Below are 14,835 nucleotides of genomic sequence, written 5' to 3' on the forward strand. Positions count from 1 at the left end.
TTTTTGTTTGTTTTTTGTTTTTTTAAATTGAGACAGAGTCTTGCTGTGTCACCAGGCTGGAATACAGTGGCATGCTCTTGGCTCACTGCAACCTCTGCCTCCCGGGTTCAAGCGATTCTGCTGCCTCAGCCTCCCAAGTAGCTGGGATTACAGGTGCGCACCACCATGCCCAGCTAATTTTTGTATATTTAGTACAAACAGGGTATCACCATGTTGGCCAGGATGGTCTCAATCTCTTGACCTTGTGATCCGCCCACTCAACTCCTAAAGTGCTGGGATTACAGGCGTGAGCCACTGTGCCTGGCCATTTTGGAGTGTTTTTAAGGGCAAGTTATATAATATAATTATCTTGCTTATCAAGTAAAAGTGTTCTTTCCCAGAAGATAAAACAAAACCAAGGCATTTACTTTTTTAAAAGTTTTTTTTTCCCCCCCTTTGGGATCCCAAAATCAGACAACCACCTAAGTGTCTGATGTCAAGATTGGTGGAAGAAGAGTTGGTAGACTAATTTTAGCAAAAGAAAAAGAAGGTTCAAGCCCTTACATTAGTTAGACATGTGATTCTCCTTCTGGGTGACTGACTGAATCCTTTAAGGATCTAACTGTATTGCCTCTGCCCAAATCTGTATTCATTTCTCTTGTTTTCTCACTTCAGTTAGGAAATAAAGCAACTAGTTATTAACTGGAAAACATTTTAAGAAAATGGAGCAGGGGTTGGAAATATACCCTAGGAAAAAAAAGAAACAAGATACATACTATTAAATATCCCTGCATCTGTACAAAGGTTGCTTTTCTACTTTACCAGGGACATTTCAGAAAGCCAAAGAAGAAGAAAGTACTAATTTAGCAGCTGGGAGAGGGGCAGGAGAAGACACTGGTTGAATGGCATTCTTATTAGTGTTCCTGATAGGCACTCATAAATAAACAGAACATTAAGTAACTGAGAATTTCTTTGCATTCAATTATGTGTAACTAAATATAACCAAATTGTGACATGGCTCAGGATGTGGGAAGCTAGCAAACATATGCACTGAAAAATCCAGCTTGGTTTCTTTCAGAGTTAAAGAATGTGTTGAGATTCTCAAGATATAAAAGTTGATGAACTGCATTACCAAGTTGAATTTCATTCATTTAATGTTTTTTACAGAATTTCATGAAAATAGAAATGATCAGTTCTCAGATATTACAAATATTAGATTTCCAGAGGAATGTTTTATACAGAGTGCATCCTAGGAAAGGATGGAAAACACTAGAATCTTTTGAAACTTTCCTGGATATTTGGTTAATCTCTTCTAAATGAAATTCAAGAGAAGAGATGCAATTCTCAAAATATATCTCAAAATAAGTGAAATTAAAACTAGCAGTTACTTCATGCTGGAATGCATGAGTTTTCAAACAATAGACAGTGAAGGACGTTTTGTTTGGAATATTGCTATTGTAACATCGTATGAACAATCATATCACATACCAAATTCTGAATCTTCTTTGTTTCTAGTCTTTACTATTGCTACTAACTCAAAGGCATTGCAGTGAGGGAGAGTTTAGGCTTATGGTACCAACAGGGATACCCAAGTATGATATGGGGCTGCAGAATAAAAAAACTATGTGTTGCCCTCATAATCTTTTGAAAGAGCTACAAGAAAACTCAAAAGATGGACTTACCAAACTTGACATGTATGCACCTGGTGATTTTTCTTTTTTGAGACAGAGTTTTGCTCTTGTCGCCCGGGCTGGAGTGCAATGACGTGATCTTGGCTCACTGCAACCTCTGCCTCCTGGGTTCGAGCGATTCTTCTGCCTCAGCCTCCTGAGTAGCTGGGATTACCGGCACTTGCCACCACGCCTGGCAGTTTTTGTGTTTTTAGTAGAGACAGGGTTTCACCATGTTGGCCAGCTGGTCTTGAACACCTGATCTGAAGTGATCTGCCCACTTCAGACTCCCCGAGTGCTGGGATTATGGACGTGAGCCACCGTGCCTGGCCAGGGGGGATTCTTCTCTTAAAAGGAAAGGGACTACGAAGTTGAACAAGGTCTCCAGATCAGCGATTGACCTAGGGCCATTATGGTTCTCCCTCACCTACTATTCTTTAAAGGAAATTATGCTTTAGGCATTCTGTGGAATGTACTTATTTTTCTAAGTTGAAACAAGCTCTGTACAGAATGATGAAATTCACAACACAAAAGAGCGTCTTTAATTTAGCTGGCAATTTGATAAGGCAACTGCACGGGGCTTCTTGGAATTATAGCATAAAGTACCAATAAAGCTAACAGCCTATACTAAATGATTTACAAAAACAAGTGCCAAGATAGCATTTTCTAGCTATTATATTTTACAAAAAAAAAAAAAAAGTTAGCTTATCTAGACCACCACGTAGAGAATATTAATTTCAACATAGACACGTGGAATGCTGGGTTATGTTCCTTTTTGGTAAGAAGAAAACAAATTTTGTAATGAAAGATGTCAGAACAATGAAAGATTCATGTAAGAAGAGTATTATCTGATGAGTATAACAGATAACAATCACATCTGTTTTATGGGCTGTAGATGATATAAACGCAGATAAAGGGGATTTCACTTTTTAGAACATAAAAGACCATTTAGAGGAAAAGACCCACTGGGAGCAACTTGGTGCATCCTCCTTGGGTGGAGATGCTCTTATTTGATTCTTACTTCTAAGAGTGTGTTACTTTTAATTGCAACATATGGCACAGATGAGAATCATTCTGGCACTACAGAGTTTAAGATCCTTTGCAAATAATATGTTCAACAATGAGGGCAATGATGAATATCAACAAATGTTATTGTACATACCTAATAGTAGTTTGGTTGATGTGAAAGGATCAGAGGCCTCCAAAATATCTTACAAAATAAAAATAGTTTCGCTCTTATCAAATAATTTCCTGCAAGGACTATTTTTATAGGCATGTTAAATATAATTGATAAAATATTTCCACTAATTTTTAAACAGTAACTTTACCTTTCCATGAGATAAGTATTTCTCTAAAGGTTTTATATTCAATCAAAAACGTTACAAATGCATTTGTATCTCTTTATCTGTGGGTATGAAAGACACACTTTCAGGGAACTACAGAAATCAGAAAAAGTTGCCCAACATTAAACTAAGATGCTGTGAGGCTGACCTCTATTTCCTGTTTCAGTACTATGTCCTATAACAAAGTTGCAGTATGTTAGTGTTTCCTTAGCAAGTATATATCAACATTAAAGGAAATACTCTGTCCCTGGTTCTGTATTCCACTATATTCAGCACAATGGCTGATCCTGGGCCTTATTAGGCGTCTCTGGTGAAGGCCGCCTAAGTGTGTAAGTTGTACTATCCACCTTTAACTTTAAAATTGTCAGAAGTCCCATCTGTGTCTATACTTAGGCATACTTAGGAACTTGTAAGTCCCATGTGGAGTTCTTAACAGGATCTGTTAGAATACCACAGACCAAATGATTCTAACCTACGCTTATTAAAATCTCAGTTCCATTTACCTAGTGTGTATTCTGAATAGCCCATCTATTCCTGGCACTTCATTTCAAGATGTACCGAACAGAAAACGAAAGTAAACCTATGATCATCACTGATTGGTTCTGTCCTTTGGAGAGGATTATGACTCCCCTGGGAATCAGGCTCAGGAGGAAACCTGAGAGTGGTCATGCCTGGCCCCACAGTGTGCTTTATCTGAATAAATCCTGAAAAGTTAAGAGGATTAGGTTTCAATTTTTTTTCCTGTGACAAAGATCTTCCTATCACTTCAACCTTGGAATAACAAGATGTCTCCATTTTATATAAGATAAAAATTGTTATGAATTAATTAATTGAGCTCTAAATAAAAAAGCATTTAGTTCCGAATTACTTATTTCCAACTAAACATCAGGCATACAAAATAATGTGTCATACTATGATGGATCTGAACATGGCCTTCCATGAAGAAGCTGGAAAATAGGTATTCAACATAGAACAGGTCACTTTAAATAACATCCCTTTGAAAAGTGTCATACAAGAAAGAGTGAGAGCTACTGAAAGATTCTGGCTTGTTTTCTGGCCTCCTTGACTTTCCTTCAAAGGGACACCAGGAAGAATCCTCCCAGGTTTCCACTGCTTGATCATTGTGCTCTTGTGCTTGGTAAGGCTGGAACTATGTGCTCTCCTTGGGTGGCTGGGTGACTGGTGGTGGCTGCAATGGCTGGGTGCCCGTGGCCGTTTTGATAGAGTTCAGGGTTTTGCTAAACCAAGAGTTTTTTGCAGCTTGGATTTCATTCATAAGAGCTCCTCTCTGATGTTCAAGTTCCTAATTAAAGCAAGAAAATCATCTGAATTAAATAAATGTTTTCTCTCTGCCAAATAAATAAATAATAGCGTACAGCTTTTTGGAGTCCCAAGGTACATGCTACCAGTCTTCCTCCCACAAAACCCAGGAGAGATTTAATTGGCTTCTTAATAAAAGGATAAAGTTGAGAGTTAAAAGATTTATCAAAAAACTAGAATCTGTTATTTCTCTCAACAGTGAAAGAAAACCTCATTTTATTCTTTTTTTCCCCTGCAAGTTAGGTCCAAATTTAGGTTTAGGCTGTAGCCCAAGATAACAGGTTTAAAAACCACAAATAGGCTGGGCGCAGTGGCTCACGCCTGTAATTCCAGCATTTTGGGAGGCCGAGGTGGTTGGATCACGAGGTCAAGAGATTGAGACCATCCTGGCCAATATGGTGATACCCCATCTCTACTAAAAATACAAAAATTAGCTGGGTTTGCTGGTGTGTGCCTGTCGTCCCAGCTACTTGGGAGGCTGAGGCAATAGAATTGCTTGAGCCCAGGAAGCAGAGGTTGCAGTGAGCCGAGACTGCGCCACTGCACTCCAGCTTGGGCAACAGAGTGAGACTCTGTCTTAAAAAAACCAAAAAAATACCCACAAATAAATGTAAACATATGCATGAATTTTTACTGATAGTATAAGCATAATGAGTTCTAGTTCCAAAGAAATAGGCTTTGCCCTAAGAATGTCCAGGGTCAGAGCAGACACCTGGTGGAAGCTGGCTGATGTGGTGGAGGCTGGCGACATGGCAGCCAGGCCACTGGCAGGGATCACTGGGAAAATGAAGGAGAGTCCATCAGAAGCCAGGACTATTTCTAATTATATTATGCTCCAATATGGAGAAAGATAACGGGGAAAGGGGTTTGACAAAGCTAAAGATAAAAAGAAGCTCCAAAGAAACGAACGGGTGTCAGCCAATGCGTGACTCTCAGGGTAGGGACAGCAGAGTGGGTTTGATTTTTCATTTTCAGGATCAGTCACTGAAGTGACCAAATTCTATGAGAAAGGATGTAAGCAAAAAAATCTCAGGGTAAAAAACACAAAAAGCATATGCTGAATTAAGTCCTCATAAGATAGAATTTTAGTTATTAAAATTTCATTTAAAATTATATATTTGTTTATATCAGTGTTAAGAATACATGATATAAAATGTGATTATTTGGGACACATTAGTAGATAGCAAATGCATAAATCACACGATTCTGACCTAGATAGGTATATTCTGAAGTACTAGAGTATCCTGGACCACTAACTGTTTATTCTGTCTTCTTGTTCTTTTATCAGATCACCAACCTGAATTTTACACTTGGCCTCCACCAGCTGCAGCTTGGTTTGTGCCAGTTCCAGCTCCATCTCTCTCAGCTGCTTCTTAAGTGAGTCCTTCTCATCATCCGTTTCAATTCCTTGGTCCTCTCTGCTGTCGGCTGCTAGTTTTAAAGCGCCCTCCTTGCTGAAAATGTCACTGCAGTGTTTGCATGCCATCATTTTACCCTAAAGTACGCAAAAGAGGTGACCAACATCAAGCTGTATTCCACAGGCAAAATCACTTTCTGAAACAAGATATGACTTTTTAGATGCTGCTGACTGTCGTCAAATGCAGGCCCATTTCTGAAGGGAAATTAATTTTCTTGTGCTACAATCAAAATCACGGCAGTCAGCCCAAACCCAACTATCCAAGACAGGTGCTCCTTTTTCCTAAAGCATATCTAGAAATACCCTAGAAATGGAAAGTATTGTAGCATCTCTTTGAAATCTGTTCCAGAAATTTTGTGCTATCATCACTCTTACTAGATGCCAAGCCTCACACCAAATGCTCTACTTGTAGCATTTCACTTAGTCCTAGAGCAACTGTACGAGTAAGCACTATCATCACCCCATTTCATAAAGAAAGAAACTCGGAGTTTAAGTCACCGGCCTGTCGTAGACTGAGGAAGGCCATCATGACTAACCTAAATCTATCCTTGCAACAAAGTACATGTCCTGTTGTTGAGGTTTAAGTAAAGAGGACCCTACTGTTTAAAGGAATGTAAGTAACTACCACATGCCGAGATTGCCAAGTGGGCCCACAGCACCGAACAACAGCAACTCTTTTCCAGATAATAGTGCTGTTGTTTTCTTAAAATATCTTCAAAAATAATTCATTATGGAAGCCCTCTTGGGGTTGGAAAAATAATAATAATTCATTAGAGATAAAATAAAATAAAAAATGATTCAGTAGAGATAAAAGATATTACACACTGTTTCTACTTTGGTGTCCTACTGCGACAAGCTCCATGTGTCCCTCACTGTGCCCATCCTCCTCTCTTCACACACACGGAAAGCAACTCTCCACCACACATTTGCCACATCCCAAATGGCATGTCTCCACCATTTGGGCCTGAAGACTTTGGGTCATCTTTTCATTAGCTCCTCTTTCATCCCATGTCCAGCTTGTATCCCATTAATTTCTTCCTCTGACGTCTCTGAGCTCTTCCCATCCCAGGCCTGCATCCCTAAGGGTCACCTTCTCAGTCCTCACTGGCTTCCTTCTCATCACATCCGTAATCTTCTCCTGATATTCCTGTTCATTAATATTCGTTAGACATGTAAAAACCAAACCTTGTCACTCTCTTACTTAAGAACCTCTGAGAATAATTAGGCCAGTATAGGCATATTGTAAATATTTGTTGTGTGTTTACCGTTGACTAAATATTTGTTGACTAAAAATGTTAAAGAAATAGCTTTTGATCTGAGTCTTAAAAGTTTACAAAGCTGGCTAAGTAATTTTATTAGGCTGAACCACATGAGAGGGAGGGAGGATGACATTTCAGCAAAGAGCCCACCAGCATGTGCAAAGTTCCCTTCAGATAACTTCAAAAAATTCAAAATGGCTTAAGCAGACAGTAAGTGATATAGCAACAAGTAAGATGAGAGATCCCTCTGCCAGGTCATAAAGGTCTTTAAATACCACGCTGCCAAATTCTGATTTTATCCTGTGGAACATGTATTCATTTACTCTATCAAGCCCTGTGCTACATGTCAAAGATAGAGCAGTAAGTTTGAAGAGCTGCAGTCTGGCAGACCTGCCAAAGTGTGGTGGGTACTACTGATTCTCACCCAGTATCCTCTTCCCCTTTAGGAACAGACCCTGAGTTTATTTGAGCTGACAGTGTGTCTAGGTAAATTGCCTCAAAGCTGCTACGTAAGCAGAAGTGTAGAGGGGAGCTTCTCAGAAGGCTGCTTAGAAAGAGCTCACCCAGGGGAATGAGGCCTTTATATCTTGCATCTCCTTTTGGACTAAAATTCTGCCATAGAGTGTGGGTGTGATGGCGGGAGCTCTAGTTGAAAGGATTGGTTTTTAGGTGACCCTTAGGATAGAAGTCCACATGAAGATGTGGGTCACTAATGACTGATTAGCTTGGGACTAATGACATCAAGGATTGACCTTTCTAGTCCTAGACTGCTTTTATGTAAAATAATCAACACCTTTTATGTTTAAGCTAGTGTTATTTTGGGTTTTCTATATGTGGCCAATTTAATTCTAAATTGATACACAGAGTAAGAGTCAAATATCACCTTATATTTGGGAACATTCATTCTGATTATAGCGTAAAGAATGAACTGGGGGGTGATCGTGACAAAAGAAGATTATCACAGGAAACTGGAAAAACCAAACGCTATCACACCCAACAAGACAGGAAGCAGCACTAGAGAGAGGGGAGGCAGTACAGTCTCCCAGCTAATGTTACTGACTTTAGAGTCTGACTTCCTGGCTTTAAATTCTGGTTCTACTAGCTGTGGAACATCGATCAAATGAATTAACTGTTTTCAGCCTCATCATCAATCAAAAAAGAAGATATAGTGTCTTTTTTTTTTTTTTTTTTTTCTAATTTTGTACCAGGGTCTCACTGTCACCCAAGCTGGAGTGCAGAGGCACGCTCACAGCTCACTGCAGCTTCAGCCTCCTGGGCTCAAGTGATCCTCCCACCTCAGCCTTCTGAGGAGCTGGGACTACAGGTGCATGCTACCACATACAGCTAATCTTTGTATTTTTTGTAGAGATAGGGTTTCACCAAGTTGCCCAGGCTGGTCAACTCCTGGACTCAAGTGATCCACCCGCCTAAGCCTGGGCAGAGTGTTGGAATGACAGGCGTGAGCCTAGTTCTTCTTCTTTATTCTGGCTAAGAAAAGTTTACGTTCCTCTTCCTGAATGTCATGACCTTTCATTAGGTAGTCTCACCTACTTTGCCACTATTTTCTTCTGTTCCTTAATACATATTCTAATCACATCAGTCTCTGTAATGAGACACTGTAATACTCATTCCTATGTCTGGGTCTTCATTCACATCATTTCTCCTACAATGTTCTTTCTAAACATTTCTCTCTAATTTCTATCCATGCTGCGTTAGTCCAACCTTCTCCATAAAGCGTTTTATGGTCTATAGTTCTCACGATATTGCTTTCTCTACTACTCTGATTGTCAGTGTAATCCATCTTAGCACTTTTATTTTTTATTTTTTGAAATGGAGTCTCATTCTGCTGCCCAGACTGGAGTGCAGTGGTGTGATCTCAGCTCACTGCAACCTCCACCTCCCGGGTTCAAGTGATTCTTGCGTATCAGCCTCTACAGTAGCTGGGGTTACAGAAATGAACCACTACGCCTGGCTATTTTTTGTTATTTTTAGTAGAGAGGGGTTTTCACTGTGTTGGCCAGGCTGGTCTCAAACTCCTGACCTCAGGTGATTTGCCCACTTTAGCCTGCCAAAGTGTTGGGATTACAGGTGTGAGCCCAGCCCAATTTAGCTCCCTTGAACTGCTTCCTAAGTTCTTCATTTGCATGGGTACATAACTTGTCCTACAGGAATTTTTTTTTTTTTTTGAGACAGACTGTCACTCTGTCACTCAGGCTGGAGTGTGATGGTGTGATCTCGGCTCACTGCAACCTCCACCTCCTGGGTTCAAGCAATTCTCCTGCCTCAGCCTCCTGAGTAGCTGGGATTACAGGCACAAGCCACCACACCCAGGTAATTTTTGTATTTTTAGTAGAGACGGGGTTTCTCCATATTGGCCAGGATGGTCTCGATCTCTTGACTTCGTGATCCGCCTGCCTCAGCCTCCCAAAATGCTGGGATTACGGGCATGAGCCACCACACCCTACCATGTTTTTTCACATAGAGCAGCAACATAATGCGTTTTACCACCAGGGGGCAGCAAGTAAACAAACGCCACAGGTTTTCTTTAAAAATAAACCTCTAAAAATTTAGTGCAAGAATCAGTTACCCAACACACGTTTTCCTGCTAAGTTCTATATTGCCCATGGTGTTTACTTTTAAAGAGAGTGATGGGATGATCCTACTGAGTCCCATAGTGAAGCCACATCAATTCAGGTTCAATCAGATATGGGCTTCTGAGGGTTCTCAGGTTCACACTGCCCAAGAAAGCTACATGGCTCATCTCAAACTCCGGCACCTCTTTGTGACAATGTCAAATCCTACCACCTTTCATGTTACCTGCCTCTGACAGTCCATATGATTTATGGGAGCATCATAACCTTTCTGCTGGGAGGGAAGACAGTCACACCTGGTTGGAAGAGAGAGATCCTAGTCTCCATAATTCCTATTAATAAATCCTTTAATACAAAATAGTGGTTTGGGGGTTCTTTCAGGTACTTACAAGCTGTGTGACTTTGGAAGAAATTTCATCACAGGATGATTTCACTCCTTACCTTTACCACTTCCAGCTCCTCCTTGCTGGCTGCTTGCTGTTTCTCCAGCCTGGTACTCAACTGTGAACAGATCTAAGGGTGAGAAAAGTCTTTTACTAAAAAATAGAACAACTCTTGCAGCATGTACACATAGCTACCTATCAATTCGTATGTTACTCCGTCATATCTGATCCTAGAAGGAATTCTGCAAATGAATAGCACTGCAAATGCCAGTCATTTCTGAAATGAGCAGCAGATGGCCGGAGTGTTCCATGTGTAAAGCACACTGCACCTTAATTAGTAGAAATATACAGGGGGTAGATTTGTTTTCTTTCTGTCACTAGCCTTCTGTGACTGCTTGAATTCCTGGCCTCATTTTTGGAATCAACCTATGGAATCTTTGTTTAGTATTCACTTTGTACAAGTTAGTATGCTGAGAAAACCTTGATGAAAAGAATTCTAGACAGAAATATCTCCTGTCTACTCTCACAGAAGCAGTTTTCAATCACGAAAGTTTCCTTAAGAAGTGGCAGAGTGGGCCAGATGTGGTGGCTCACACCTGTAATCACAGCATTTTGGGAGGCTGAGGCAGGTAGATCACCTGAGGTCAGGAGTTCAAGACCAGCCTGACCAACATAGCGAAACGCTGTCTCTACTAAAAATACAAAAAATTAGCCAGACGTGGTGGCGCATGCCTATAATCCAAGCCATTCAGGAGGCTGAGGCAGGAGAATCACTTGAACCCAAGAGGCGGAGGTTGCAGTGAGCTGAGATCGCACCATTCCACTTCAGCCTGCAGCGAAAAGAGAAAAGCTCCATCTCAAAAAAAAAAAAAAAAAGGAAAGAAAAAGAAGTGGCAGAGTGGATAGAGAAAATAATACAGACTCAAACTCTTATTAAGCAGGTTTGGCAACAGAGCATAGAAACTAAAAGCTTAGCTGCTGGAGTTAAATGTGAGTTTAAGGCAGGCCAGTTCTATTTCTTTCTGGCTTTGTGAGCTTAGGCAAAGTTATTAATCTTTCTAAGACTCAGTTTCCTCATGATTCAAAAGTGCTGTGCTCTAGCAGTGAAGTAGAAAAAAAGGATGTAAAGGGGTTAGCATAGCACCTGGACAATAGTAAGTGTACAATAAATAAAATCTATTATTATTGATTCTGAAATAAGGTGCTAGCAAATATTAGAAATGGTAGAAATAGGTGCTTTCATGGCCAGGCGCGGTGGCTCATGCCTGTAATCCCAGCACTTTGGGAGGCCGAGGCGGGCAAATCATGAGGTCAAGAGATCGAGACCATCTTGGCCAACATCTAGTGAAACCCTGTCTCTACTAAAAATACAAAAATTAGCTGGGCATAGTGGTGTGTGCCTGTAGTCCCAGCTACTCGGGAGGCTGAGGCAAGAGAATTGCTTGAACCCGGGAGGCAGAGGTTGTGAGCCGAGATCGCGCCATCACACTCCAGCCTGGCAACAAAGTGAGACTCCATCTCAATTTAAAAAAAAAAAGAAAAAGGAAAAAAATCTGGATAAATAAGTATTGGATGTTCTAATCCATTGCCTGAAGTAAGAATCTTTTATTTTAGAAAAATAGATGAAAGGTGGGAGGATCGCTTAAGCCTAGGAGGTCAAGATTGCAGTGAGCTGTGCTGAGGCCACTGCACTCCAGCCTGGGTGACAGAGCAAGACCTAGTCTAAAAAAAAAAAAAAAAAAAAAAAAATAGAAAAAGAAAAAAGGATGAAAAAACAGAGGATGTGAATTTTTAAAGTATAATTCTGGCCAAAAACATATATGGTCTACCTCTATTGTCAAAATAGACATTAAAACAAAATCCCTATCTACTCAAAAATAGCTCTGGAGATGAGGGCGCTTGCATGCTGAGTTTAGTTTGTTGGGTTTCATTCCATTTCTCCAGATCCAAACCGGAAGAAGCATTAGTAGGACTGGATTGACTGATGTTAAAAAGAAGAGATTGGCTGGGTGCAGTGGCTCATGCCTGTAATCCCAGCACTTTGGGAGGCTGAGGCAGGTAGATCACCTGAGGTCAGGAGTTCGAGATCAACCTGGCCAACATAGTGAAATTCCGTCTCTACTAAAAATACAAAAATTAGCTGGGCATGGTGTCACACACCTGTAGTCCCAGCTACTTGGTAGGACAATCGCTGGAACCTGGGAGGCAGAGGTCGCAGTGAGCTAAGGTCACACCACTGCACTCCAGCCTGGGTGACAGAGCGAGACTCTGTCTCAAAAAAAAAAAAAAAAACAAAGCAAAACCAAAGAGAGTGATCACCCTGGTAGATTTTGCGAACCTTAAACCCTTTTAAATAAACTGAAACATTATGACACAGACCCAGCAATCACCAATTCCAACTATAAAATGCATTCAGATTGTGTCTTATATCCTACTTATCTTCAAACAGATAGGTCTGTTGCCTTTTGCATTACTTCAAGGGCTTGCCAGATAATATTCGAGAATAGTCCCAAGGATTACTCTTTGAAGAGTGCGGCGTTTGGTGGCTACCCATGACATAATGTGGCAACAAAGAACACGCATTTGTAGCGATGGCAAATTCCAGAGCACAGAGTCTTTAATGTTCCTTGTATCAGTTAGTGTTTACCACCTCTTCTCAAGATGCCCACATTCAACATCTGAGGACCACCTTCAGTGTTTTCTCTTGTCTAGCAAACAATAATAATAATAATAACAACAACAACAACAACTATCTTTTGTGTCTCCCTTTTGTCTATTTTCATTATTTTTTAGTTCAGGGACCTGGTTCTTCTTACTTGGACTCTGGTGTTCGTGTTCTGTCTCCTTGGTTCCACATTTCTCACTGCGACAGATTAGTACCAAAAATATGTCCTTGATTATGCCACTTTCCTGCTCAAAAAGATCCTACCACAAACAAAATAAAATACAAGGTCCCGAGCCTCGCCCTGAAGACTTTCCTTGATCTGGACCCTAACGTCCCTTTGCTTCTCTTTTGCACTGCAATCACTCACCAAATGATTACTTTTCTCTTCGCTAATCTACTTTCATGCCTTCGCACATCCTGTTCCCTCTTCCTACCATTTCTATCTTATTCTCCATCTCCACAGATCCAAGTCTTGCCTAGCCTTGGAAGCACAGCTCAAAAGGTTTCATTTCCCACATGTAATAAGTTTCCTTTCCTCTTATTTCTATATCGGTATTATCTCCACGTTATATGATAAGCTTCTAGAGAAGAAAAATTGCATTCATTCATCTCTGTCTTAATACTTTGTCTGTCAAAGTATTAAGCCTCACAGAGAGCAGGCATTAAATAAACATGTTGATTATCATAGACGAGTAAAATAGCTCTAAAGTTTTATTTCTCAATCTTCCATGAATATGCGGATTCCTTATGGAAAGATGTTCATACTATATTAAGTGAACTAAAGCTAGTTACAAAAAGAAAGGATAAATGATACAATTCATCCTACTGATATATAATACATTTATTTATAAAGCATTACTTGTATAGCAACAATGCATATTCAATATACTGCAATGATTATCTCTTACTAGAAAGATTAAGGGAGATTTGTTTTCTTTGTCCTTCTCTGCACTATTCTAATTTTCCACAAGAACACAAATTTAATTTATAAGCAAAAAAACCACATTTTTTTAAAAAGTAAGTATCACACTTCAGAAACCTATGTGAAGTGGAAGACCCCAGGGAGATCCTTAGATCAGATGATGGCATCTGGTACTTTAATTAATTCTAGAAACCTGGAACTTGAACAGTTCACTCAGGGTATCTCAGCAATGAGAGGAGTCCTTGCCATGTCCAGCCAACAGGAAGGATAGGCAGATACCGGTGGATACCCGGGAGGAGGGCTTTCTGAGACCACTCTGGTAATGGGGGCCAGAAACATCCTCAAGAAGGTAAGTCCTTTGTTAAAAGCATCTTAAGGTTCACACAGAAAGCTTCCTGCTAGCATTGGCCTGCAAAGGGGAAGGCCACCTAGCCATGTGGGAAAAAGAGTGTCTACGACATTCTGTTCTATGATAGCAACGGACACACTGATCCCCGAGCTACTGCTGTTTAATACAAAGACTAAATTTTGCAAAAAGGCAAATGTTACAAGTGTGATCTACTGGAAATTAGCTTCTGAGTGATGCAGAAACAGGATTTCAAAAATCATCAAAAGGTTTTCCATTCCTCTAAATCTACCAAACATTATAAACAACCAACAGATTGTTTTGGTCAGTTAGACCTCCCAAATTATCAGTTATGAGTAATAAGCTATAAGTAATAAGTATGTCTAACCACTGTCTGCTTCGAAGCAGAGAGTGAGTCACCAAATTTAATAAATCTGGAAAACTATTCTGGAAACTTTAAAAACAAAAATATTTCTTCCCCAAAGAAAAACAACAACAAAATAATTACTTTTTTATTTTTATATTTTTAGAGACAGGGTCTTGCTCTGTTGCCCAGGCTGGAGTGCAGTGGTGCAATCATAGTTCACTGCAGCCTCAAACTCCTGGGCTCAAGTGATCCTCCTGCCTCAGCCTCTCAGGTAGCTGGGACTGCAGGCACATGCCACTATGCCTGGCTAATTAAATTTTTTTTTTTTCTTTGTAGAGATGGGTCCTGCTGTGTTGCTCAGGCTAGTCTCAAACTCCTGGCCTCAAGCAATAATAATAAAAAAAATTACTTTTATAGCCGCAAACTATAACTAGTACATTACCTGTTTATATTCAGCAATAATAGCTGTAGTCTTCTTTATTTCGTATTCTGCCTTCTCTAGCTGTTTCCTGAAGACTTCTTTTAGCTAAAAAGAATAGAATGAGAAACATCAGGATTCAGCCAAAATCTTTT

The 14,835-nt window shown here is 40.1% G+C and overlaps 1 protein-coding gene across 8 annotated transcripts in view; it reads right to left on the minus strand.

The window, feature by feature from the left end:
• Window positions 1–431: 431 nt before the first annotated feature.
• Window positions 432–14,835, minus strand: part of RABGAP1L (RAB GTPase activating protein 1 like) — a 718,780-nt gene continuing 704,376 nt past the window's right edge. For 5 of the 8 annotated variants that reach the window (XM_032291668.1, XM_032291665.1, XM_032291667.1 and 2 more), the window contains 4 exons: window positions 14,705–14,788; window positions 10,021–10,092; window positions 5,610–5,807; window positions 432–4,295 (listed from right to left, as the gene is read on the minus strand). In XM_032291668.1, coding sequence (XP_032147559.1) covers window positions 4,143–4,295; window positions 5,610–5,807; window positions 10,021–10,092; window positions 14,705–14,788 — 507 coding nt within the window. In that variant the 3' untranslated portion in view covers window positions 432–4,142. The remainder of the gene's footprint in view (window positions 4,296–5,609; window positions 5,808–10,020; window positions 10,093–14,704; window positions 14,789–14,835) is intronic. The other 3 variants (XM_032291661.1, XM_032291664.1, XM_032291663.1) reach the window with 1 other exon arrangement.

Source organism: Sapajus apella, unplaced genomic scaffold (genome assembly GCF_009761245.1).
Source record: "Sapajus apella isolate SASKATOON/1434 unplaced genomic scaffold, GSC_monkey_1.0 scaffold25, whole genome shotgun sequence".
In the NCBI taxonomy this organism is placed as follows: Eukaryota; Metazoa; Chordata; class Mammalia; order Primates; family Cebidae; genus Sapajus; species Sapajus apella.